Below are 11,540 nucleotides of genomic sequence, written 5' to 3'. Positions count from 1 at the left end.
ATCTGATTTCTGTTGTAAATTGTTGCTCTATGTCTACTCAGTTCGACGCTGCCACAATTATCTCTTTTGTAAATCGCTATTCTTTGTCTACTCAGTTTGACGCTTGCACCCTAGTATCATAATGAACAATAGACAAAATATTGATTCCTCTGATAGTTGAACTATTTCTCGCGAGTAGACGACGACAAAGGGTGCTCCGACGACAATAGACGATGGCAAAGGTTGCTCCGACGGCAACATACGACGACAAAGGGTGCTCTGGTGGTAGTAGATGACGGTAAATGGTGCGTCATCAAAGGAAGCTCATGTTACAGCAAATGGTGCATTGTCAAAGGGTGATCCAGAATGTTTAGGGCAAAATATTACGAGGAGCTCCTGCTACATCAAAGGAGTTTACTGCTTAGGTCAAAAATAGAATGTTTGGACTTTAAAGAGTTAAGATCATTCTCTCTTTTATGGATGAAGGACATTTTTGTCCTTTCCTAGAATCATCGTTTCATGGCGAGAAAGGGTACTTAAGTCTTTGCAACAACATCAGACTCTGATGCTAATTGATGTTGACACACACGGGATACAAGCCCCACGTGCTTACATACATGACGCTCATTCAAACCCCCAAAGATGCATCTGCGTGTTCGGGGGAGGCATATAACCTGCTTCGAAGAAACAACCTATCAATATGTGGTGGTCCGACTGTGGCATCCAAGGCAGCTCTGATGGTATAGCGTTAGAGTTGCCTCTGACCTGACGAGCTTTAAAAAAATGTCAACAAAATCGTTTATTATGACAGGCTTAGCATGACCGATCATCTTTAATTTTTCATGGATGACATGCTGGCTAAAAAATCAATGGAAAACACAACTTACTAAAAGCCACCACCAACGGTTCAATCGAAGCTTTGATAAATGGGAGTGGTTGGCATTTTTCTCAACCAATCAATGTCCTCAATGAGCTCAGGCCATATGTGCCATATGTCGAGAGAGAGATACCACGGAGAGATATATCACCTTCGTAGTTCTCATCAATTTACTATGAATCTTTTTATATAGTGGGAGATGAGTGAGGGTTTCATGCATATTAAATGTGAATCATTCTCATTCCCATAACAACCATCCCACTCTTATTATGTCTCTGGGTATGTCCATGTCAAACTGGGTCACATCCAGTTGGACCCTAATTCAAAAGTCCAGCATTCTCTTACTTGACCCATTGATACGAAAAAACACATAATTTAGGTTTTTTATTGTTTTGTTGATTCAATTTTCATGTGGGTTCACATGCTATCCTGAATCACAATAATAAATCATACAAGTCATAGAGATAAACATCTCTATATGAGATGTTATATTTTCATGTACTACAATATTATTCATTTTAAGTGTTCAACATGTTAATAATACATTTATGAACAGGTTGGTCTTTAACTCATTTTATTAGTCTTTTTAATATTATTATTATGTTATTTTCTCTATACGAATGAGAGATACTTCATACAAAATTAACAATTTACAAAACTGTAGAGAATCAATTTAGTTTCATAAATGTGATAACATATAACCATAATGTTTTGTCATACATTAGAATGAATCAAATAGACTCGTCTCCATTATACATTGGGAATATAATCCCTAACCCTTTAGTAGGTGGATTCACAATCATTTTTTTTGTACCGATTGTATCAATACACACTAAATTATTCTCAAACAACAAAGTATTTTAACTCTATGTATTTATATGAGGCATAACTCATGTTGTTATTCGAGAAGCACACAACAACTTCATTATCACATAAGATCTTAGTGACCTCTCAATAGAGTCCACTATACCAACATTCATAATGAAATTTTTGATTCATATAGCTTGAGATGAAGTCTCATATAAAGCAATAAATTCTACCTTTATGGTGTGAGCGACAATTGTAGATTGATTCTCACTTCTCCATGAGAGAGCATCACCTCCTAATAGGAAGACATATCTAATAGTAGACTTTCTAATGTTGAGACATATTCCTAAGTTCGCATTAGAGCATCCAACGACCTCTAGGTTGATAATCCTTCGTTCCTTACAAATAATACATGATCTTCTTTGCCGCCTTCCAGTGTGTAATGTTTGAATTAGACTGATATCTACCAAGCATCTCAACCACAAATATAATATTTGATCGTGTGCAAGTCCGCGCGTATTGTAAACTCTCAATTATTGAAGCATATTGGACATTTGTCATCTTAGTCTTTTCATTATCATCCTCAAGATAGTCCTTTATACTAATTTTATCTCATTTTACTATAGTTACAGAACCAGGAGATCAATTCTTCATCCAATATCTTTTAAGAACTTTAAAGATAAAGAATTTCTGAGAGAGGTCCAGTACACTCTTAGTTCTATCACGATGGATCTCAATTCTAAGAACAAAAGCGGCCTCACCCATGTCGTTCATATAAAAATGATAGAAAAAAAACTTTTATTTCATATAACAGATCCAAATCATTAATTGCAAGAAGAATATCATCAACATACAAAACCAGAATTATGAACTTACACCCATTAGCCTTAAAGTATATGCATTGGTCAACAATGATTTCAGTGAATTCAAAATTAAAAATCACCTGATTAAACTTTTTATACCACTTGTGGGAGGCTTGTTTAAGTACATAGATTGATTTATTCAATTTGCAAACTAAATTATTTGAGTCATCTAGACTAAAATCATGAGATTGTTGCATATATATCTCTTCGTCCAGATCCCTATTTAGAAAAATCATTTTCACATTCATTTGATGTAGCTCTAAATCAAATTGAGCTACGAGGGCCATGAATATTCTCAATAATTCCTTAGTTAAGATAGGAGAAAAAGTTTAATTATAATCAATGTCCTACATCTATGTGAATCTCTTTGCAATAATCCTAACCTTGTACATCTTCACCCACCCTTTAAAGCATATTTTGATCTTTAAGACACACTTATAACCAACAAGTTTTACTCTATCAGGTCGAGGTACAAGATTTCACACTTGATTTTTTACCATAAATTCAAGCTTTTCTTTCATGACATTGATCAAATATGTCAATCTTTTACTTTTAATGGCTTCCACAAAGGTTAAGGGATTATCATCAATATTTATAAAATTATTAGGCTCTTGTAAATACACCACATAGTTTGGACGGATAGCAAATTTTTTGTTTCTCATGGACCTCTATACAGGTGGTTCAAATAGAACTTTTGCACCATGTTGTTGTTGTTTATCTTCATCAACTTGTTCTACTTGAGATTGTTGTTCATTGACCAAAATTTTTCAAACATCATCCAAAGAGACAATGAACGAGAAAATTGGACATTTTTCCTTCGCAGATATGAAAACTCAATTATGTAATTCCTCAAATGCTAGACTTTTAGATGCATCTATGCCAAAAGAACTATTTTCAAGAAGTCTCACTTTATCTGTTTCTACTAATTGTGGTATATGAGATGGACAATAAAACCTAAAGCTCTTTGATCTTTCTAGATGTTCAATAAAAAATTTACTAGCCATCCTATAATTAAAGGTTTTTATATGTAGGTTATACAATTTAGCTTTAGCCGAAATGCCCAATATACACATATGATACAATGAAGGGTTTTTACCTGTCCATAACTCATAAAAGGTCTTTTGAACAACCTTCGTAAGAATCTTATTCAATATGTGCACAAGTGTCCAAAGAGCTTCACCCCATATGATCAAAGAAAGGTGTGAGTGATTTAACATCGCTCAAACCATTTTCTTAAGTATACAAGTTTTTTTTCAGCTACACCATTTTGGTAAGCACTATCTGGCATAGTGTACTGAGGCATAATGTCTTCCTCTTTTATAAACCGCACAAATGACCCTTCTTTTTGTTTTATCTTAGTGAAATGACTATAGTATCCACTACCTTTATGAGACTTAACCACTTTTATAACTTCACCAATCTTTTTTTATACTTCTTTCTTGAAGTCCTTAAAGATTCAAAACACTTCAGATTTCTCAAAATAACAAGTAGAGATTCATATACCGCGAGTAATCATTTATAAAGGTAATAAAATATTTTTTACCCATGTAACACGGGAAAAACGACCCACACACATTCATATGCACAATCTCTAATTTTTCATTGCTATGTTTGACATATTTCTTATATGTATTTGATTGCTTAGTCTTTATGTAGTCAACATATGGTTTCAAATTTGTAAAGTCAAAGGATCTAAGAATCCATTCTTTCACAAGTCTTTGGACTCTTTCTTTCGAGACGTGTCCTAATTTTTTATGCCAAAGAAAATAGGATTGATCATCCTTTAAACCATGTTTATTGCCAATCAACATATTCTCAACTGAGTGAGATTCATAGATTTGTAGTTTGGTTTTCAAAAAATACAAATCATTACATAAATATGCAAAACCAACATGAATAGAATTTCTAAAAATAATAAGTTTGGAGCTCTCAAAATTAAAAACAAAACCAAACTTATCAAGTCTTGAAATATAAATAAGGTTCTGACTATATGATGATAAATAAAATCTGTCGGCCAAATCCAAAACAAAACCAAACACCAAAACTACTTTGCAGGTCCCAACGTTCTTCACATGAGAATACATCTTGAAAGATGCTTATTTCATGCTCAGTTGGTTTCTTTTTAATAAAAAAATGTTTGCAATGAATTGCCAATGTGCACATTGGCACCAAAATCAATGCACCAACTACTTAATGAAACATGGATTACTAATGAGAAACAAATGACTTATTAAGAAATACACATTTTCGTGTCTCTTCTTACATAAGAAACACTTTATAGAAGAATCACTAGTCTGGGATTTGGGATTTGGCTGAGAAACAACTCTCCTAAGATGTTTTCTTCTTGCTTTTCTTCTTGAAGGAACACATCTTTGCCCCCAGCCTATACTTTCCCTGATGAAAAGTCATATATGCACTCTGCACCTTCTCATCCTTCAGTCTATTTTCCTTTTTAATATACTTAGTTAAGAAAACATTAAATGACCACTTATCGTTATGTGTGTTGTAAAAAATCTTGAAGGTCCATATTTAGTAGGCAAAGAGGTCAAAATTAGATAGACTAGGAAGTATTCTGAAATGACGAACTTCATGTCATTCAACTGAGATGTAATATTGCCCATTTTCAAAATATATTATCGAATGTGACTATCTTTAGAATATTTCAGATATACTAACTTGGACATCAGGGTACTGGCCTTAGCCTTATTAGAACTGACGAATTGAGTCTCAATGGCTCTCAAATTTTTTTCTATTGTCTTGCTGTGATAAACGATGCCTAGAATATTCTTAGCAACCTAAGATTGCAAAAACAACAAGTTAAACTTATTTGGGCACTCCCACTTCTTAGAGGTAACCTTCTAATTGACTGTGTTCTGGTCTATAAGAGCAAGATATTTATCAATTCTTAAAGCCAAATTTAGGTTCATGTATCTTAAAGTGAATAGCACTATTTCTTTTCAATCCAAAAAATTAGATGTCTAAAATCTAAGCAGAGTGGTTGGAAGCACTAACTCTGACTATGCACAACCACAATCACCTGCGGTTGCCATGGGTGGTAGGCATTAGGCAACAAGTTGATGTCAATCAGCCTCAAACGGTCTGTCGCTACTCGATAGTGTCTGTTCTGGCCTTATGGTGGTTGTGACGAGCTGCCTACGGGGAACTATGAAACCCTTATTGTAATCAAGATTTGGTGTCCCTGCTCGCCGGTAGAGTGCACCAACGTACCCACGCTGAAGATACGCGCAATTGAGGCATGGAGTGGGCCTATAACCTAATGTTGGCAAAAAATCAATGGAGAAGACAACTTACCAAAAGCCGATGATTTGGTCAAAGCTTCGATAGATGTGGGTGGTTGGAGTTCTCTTCAGCCAATCAATGCCCTCAATGAGTAGAGGTCATCAGGTCAAATGGTGAGCAGGACCCTTGAACCTAGAGACACAGATATCACCTTCGTAGTTCTCATCAAGCTACCATGAATCTCTTTACATAGTGGGAGATGGGTGGGGGTTACATGTATGGCATTCATGCATATTGAATGTGAATCATTCACATTCTCATAACAGTCATCACACTCTTATTATATCTCTTGGTGTGCACATGTCAAACTGGATCACATCTGGTTGGACCCTGATCCAAAAGTCCAACGTGACGATCTTTGGACTTACCAAACTCTTGTGACTTTTTTAGTCAACTTTTTCTCTTTTTTGTTTGGTACTTGCCCTTCAATCATTTTGAAGATTTTTCTTGCTCATCGTCAGTCTAATAAAAGGCAAATATCAATAATTGCAAGACTCTCTCTCTCTCTCTCTCTCTCTCTGTGTGTGTGTGTGTGTGTGTGTGCATTTCTAAGCAGCGCTCTGGTGATTCATGGCCCTAGCAACAGAGTTCCTGCTAAATAGCGGCACGTTAAGCTCAACCAAACAGGTGGAATACAGGGTATCAGCATCAGCATCAAACATGACACAATTTCTGCGTGCAAGATTTTCAGAGCGGATCAGCAGCATGACTAAGATCAAACAACAGACATCAGGCACCGATGTCATCAATTGGAAAGAAAAAGAAAGAACAAGATAAAAAAGACCAGATCATGAGCATAAGAGCACGCAACTACGAGTAGCATACCAGGGAATTCCAGGTGCATACAGTGAGGTTGCAGCCAAGCTAACTTGTCCAGATTGCACCACCCTTTCATGCAAAGCCATCATCGATGCTGTTGAGGCAGTTGAGACTGGGCAAGCTGATCGTGCCATCGTGCCTGTAGAAAGCACGACAGAGGGCAACAAGGTCCGGAACTACAATCTCTTGCTAGAACATGGTCTTTATATCACTCAAGAGATAAATTTATTTGTGCACTATTGCTTGCTGGCAATTCCAGGTGTGAGAAAGGAAGAAGTGAAAAAGGTGATCAGCCACCCGGTGGCTCTGGCTCATTGCAGGCAGGGCCTAGCACGGCTTGGATGCATTGCAAAAAGCAGTCAACGACACTGCAGGGGCTGTTAAATTGCTGCTATCACAAAACATTCTTGACACAGCAGCCATAGCTAGCACACATTCTGCCAAACTCTACGGTCTCCATGTCCTTGCACAGAGATTGCAAGATGAGCCCAGGAATGTCACTAGGTTCCTCATCCTCTCCAAGAACCTAGAGGCAGTTGCAACAATAGGGAAGACGAGAAAGTCCAGTATGGTCATAGCTCACCAAGGTGGTCTGCAACAACTGCTTCGAGTGCTGTCGGTATTCTCATCACAGAACATCAATCTTGCAAAGCTGGAAGTGAAGAACTCATTGGGAGAACCTGTGAGGATATTAGATACCACTGGAGGAGGTATGATAAAAGAATTCCAACATGTTTTCTATGTTGACTTTGAAGGGTCAATGGATGATCAGAAGGTGTTGGATGCAGTGGCAGAGATTTCTGTTTTTTCCCCATTTATTCGAGTCTTGGGATGCTATGCTGCTGATACTAAAATATATGATATTTGAGGATTTTATCTCAGGGTATCAAGATTCATTGTCTGGAAAGGAGAACCACTGATCTAGATGTATTGGTACATGCACTCACCAGAAAGGAAGAAGAGAGACAGGAATATATGATCAGAGTACACAAGTAATCAGAGACGGCAAGTGGGTGAAATAATGTGAAGAATGTCAAATGGTCCATACAAAAAGGCTATCCATCAGGCTCTGGACTTGTTCTTTTCTTTTTCTCTTTTTTTACGTACAACCCTATGAATGAATTAACGTGAAGAGTGCCAAATGGTCCATACAAAAAGGCCATACATCAGGCTCTGGACTTGTTCTTTTCTTTTTCTCTCTTTTTTTATGTACAACCCTATGAATGAATTTGTACTTATAACGCTACTAGGAGACCACAAAAGCAACACAGCACTGGCTGTAAGATTCAAAAGCTAATGTTGTGTGTTTGTGGCTCATTTAAATGATACAAACTGAAAATCATTTCAAGCATTCTTGTCAGGAACCTGTTACAGATCCACTTAACGTGCACTCTTAAAACAGATTCCCAAGCAATCTTCAAATGATAATACCTTAATCTCCTATCATAAATCATAACCTTCAAATCAACAAAGGAGAGATGAAGAAGAAGAAAATGAACAGATGGCATGACATTGGACTTGGAACCTAAAAATTGATGCAGATTGACAAATTTTATTCTTTTCACGGTAAAAAATGGCATTATTAATGTTTGAAAAATAAAAAGACAAGAAGACTATGACCGGGCGAAAAACAATGCATGCATTATAGATTGAGATATATGTATATAAAACAGACCTTAGAAAAAATTTAGTGGCCATAAAATAAATAGTTGGACTCTAGAAACGCATGGTTTAATGAGTAAGATCCACTAAGGTATTGAAAAATGAAAAGACAAGCTGACTATGACCAGGTGAAAAAGCAGTTCACACATTATAGATTGAAATATACGTAGATAAAGCAGACATCGGAACCAATCTAGTGGCCATAAAATATATCTTGGCCTCAAGAAACACATGGTTAGATTTGCATGAACTGGACAACAGACCAACTTCAGTAATGCGGCATCTTCAGATGAACAGCGGTCAAGAATCCTCTGCCCATTTATGATCCCAGCCCATCATTCTCCACCAAGGATTTCAGTCTTCAATCAGCATATGAGGAAAAAAGGGCAGCTGATATCAACTGTTCATAGGCAGCAGACATGATATTTGACCCAAATCAAATTGATTTTTTTGATGAGCTGGATCATGAAAATTTTCTCTACCATTTCTCCACCTCTTAAGATATGGAACCTTTCATATGTACGTCTGGCCAAATTGTATCAAAATTGAAAATTTCTCTGGTTTGGAATAGCATGGGAAGATACAATCTTTTCACATATTGTGCACAATTTTTTCATTTTTTTCGCACACACATTTGTGGCACAAAGACAAAGAAAAGAGGAAGTTTGTAATGATAAAACTGTTACAGTAAGATTCAGGTCAAATCAAAATGGAGGAGGCAACAAGAAGCAAAGAGAAGCAAGAACAGAGTCCTAAACAAAGAAACAGAACTAGTTATCTATCGGTCTTCCAATACAGGCATTCCCAACGGAACAGATGTCATCAATCTGTCATATATGGCACAATGCCGAATCATGCTTTCGGGAAGCATAACATTCCTCATGGTTGTTGGTAACAAACAATTCTATGGGAAGCCCACACCTCCATCACTCAACAGCTGCTTCCAAATTCCACATTTTGCAAGCTCTATCATTTAAATTTTAGAACTTACCATGCATCAAGAAGAGAAGAAATTGCAACAGCATAAAATCCTAATGGAGCTCATTATTCGATATAGTTCAATTTGTTTGATTTCCAACTCCCCACAATGCAAACTCTTTCTGATCACAACTTATCATACATTAAATATGAGGCCATATAAAATCTTACTATCATTGCTTCCAAAACCTAAACATTGAGAAATTCAAATCCCAACATGGTAACCATATCCAATAACTCATCATACCAGCCAGTCAACATACAACAGATACAAAAGCCACCTACAGAACACCACATTAAATCCCCCAAGAAGAAAAAAGTACACGCACGCACTTAACAAAGAAATAGGCAGAAAACCACCATTATTGAACAAATTAGAACATGTCCAGAACAAAATCCAAACACCAACGAGATTGGCAACATAAAACTTCGAAACCAAAATCGAAAAACGATCACTAAAGAAAGACAAACGAAGCCAACCAAAAACTATTGAGATATGGGCCTACAAACAGAGCACCACCATCAAAGAAGAACCCCAACTTACCCTCGTTACCCATCCACCTCCTCCGCTTCTGGAACGTGAACCTCCAAATATTTACACACATAGGGCGCGTCGCAACCGACGTAGTGTCCCGTCCACCTCCCCTCATCGATGTAGCTAGCGTCCCAGACGGAGGCATACAGAAACATGGGTTTCGTCGGGAAATCCTGGCCGTCCTTCCTCTCGTCCCTCCTAACAACCTCACCGTCGATCAACCACTCTATGGCGGTAGGCCCCCACTTTATGGTGTACTCGTGGTACCCCTCTGAGGGGTCGAAGCCGAGGCGGTGGATCTGCTCCCGGTTGCCGGTCCCGTTGGTGTAGAAGTTTGTCTGGACGATGAATTTGTCCTTGCCCAAGAACTCGAAGTCGATCTCGTCCTGGGACTTGTCGCCCTCGAGGGAGGAGAGGTAGATGTTGTAGTTGAGGCCGCTGGTGTTGCCGGTGGGGCACTGGATCTTGGCGCTGAACGTGCCGAACTGGAAGCGGGACGTTGACCGCCACCGGGCGCCACCCCTCTCGTCGAAGGTGATCTTCACCTCGTTGGAATCGGGGTCGTGGTGGCACACCTCCGGGCAGTAGTCGATAGCGATCTCCTTGAGGTGCCTCGTTCTGTGGAGGGATGAAGACACTATTGCTGCGTTCTCCGCCATTTGCAGGCAATGGTTGGATCTCTCTCTCTCTCTCTCTCGTGGAATACTAATCGCTGCCACCGTTTTGGGGGGCAGATCCGAATCTTTGAGCACCAAATCCAATCTCTGTGGTGGAGAACCGGATGAGTGCTGAGTCGGGAGTAGACTCGACTTGTGTTTGGCTCAAGTTTGCCAAAAAGCGAAACGGAAACAGGAAAACGTGAGGTTTTTCAGGTGCATGTCAAATGAGACAAAAAATGAACCGAAAACTAATGGAAAATGTTTAAGAAAGAAAAAACTTACCAAACATGAGAAACGTGTATCCCACAAAAGAAAAACAAACGGGAAATGCATGGGAAACATATTTCCCTTAGGGTGTTCCAATTTTTTTTTTGGTGTTTTCCATACGTTTCAGAAACGAAACGTGTTTCTCATGCTCCTATAGCTTTTTCGTTTGGTTACTAAAGAGCTCGTTAACTCATGAAATAGGCTCCAAAAGACTCACACGAACGACAGGTGTGTTTGGCTTCCCTCGACTCGTATAAGGTTGTTAACTAGTAAAAAGTATATTTTATATTATAGTGTAGATAGTTGGAGTGTTTGGTTTGCTAGCAATAAGTGTAGAGTTAAAAATCTTATTACTTACAGTATTAAAATAAAGTATTTATTTTGCAAACGAGCCGATTTAAGCTTGGCACATGAGCTTTAGAGGCCAAGCTTTATTATTTACAATTTTAAAAATGAAGTGTTTTTAAGGGTTCCACCGTGGTTACGCAAACACTGACCTCTCTTTTCCCCGCGAAAAGAGGTTGTTTTCAATGTTATCCCCCTTTTCGCAAAAAGCTTTTACATTGGACAAGAGGGGATTTTTAAGGGAATGAAGACTCCACAAAAACCTTGAGTGGAGTCTTCTTCAGCTGCACACAAACGACCCCTTAGTTTGCCCCTACCTTCTAAGAGATCCACAAGGATTCTTCCAATATCCTCTCATGAAACCTCAATGCAGACCATGTTTTCTCTAGGAATGCAGCTCAGAATCTCTATCCATCCTCCATGTTCTCTCTAGGAATCCGACTCGGAAT

The 11,540-nt window shown here is 38.1% G+C and overlaps 1 protein-coding gene and 1 pseudogene across 1 annotated transcript; one reads left to right on the top strand and one right to left on the bottom strand.

Moving 5' to 3' along the window:
- Window positions 1–6,396: 6,396 nt before the first annotated feature.
- On the top strand, window positions 6,397–7,513 carry LOC149833228 (arogenate dehydratase 3 pseudogene; annotated as a pseudogene).
- A 1,963-nt stretch (window positions 7,514–9,476) lies between these two features.
- Window positions 9,477–10,656, bottom strand: LOC149833227 (putative xyloglucan endotransglucosylase/hydrolase protein 32). The gene has a single exon (XM_090012754.1). It carries the CDS (start codon window positions 10,477–10,479, stop codon window positions 9,835–9,837), a length of 645 nt encoding a protein of 214 aa, XP_089868880.1. The 5' UTR covers window positions 10,480–10,656; the 3' UTR covers window positions 9,477–9,834.
- Window positions 10,657–11,540: the final 884 nt, after the last annotated feature.

This window comes from Nuphar pumila, chromosome 7 (assembly GCF_984573655.1).
Source record: "Nuphar pumila chromosome 7, dmNupPumi1.hap1.1, whole genome shotgun sequence".
In the NCBI taxonomy this organism is placed as follows: domain Eukaryota; kingdom Viridiplantae; phylum Streptophyta; class Magnoliopsida; order Nymphaeales; family Nymphaeaceae; genus Nuphar; species Nuphar pumila.
Note: the sequence above shows the minus strand (reverse complement) of the source record. Positions and strands in the feature narration are given on the sequence as shown.

Excerpts from the sequence above, each read along its gene's own strand:
- LOC149833227 (XM_090012754.1), bottom strand. The coding sequence starts at position 10,479 with ATGGCGGAGAACGCAGCAATAGTGTCTTCATCCCTCCACAGAACGAGG.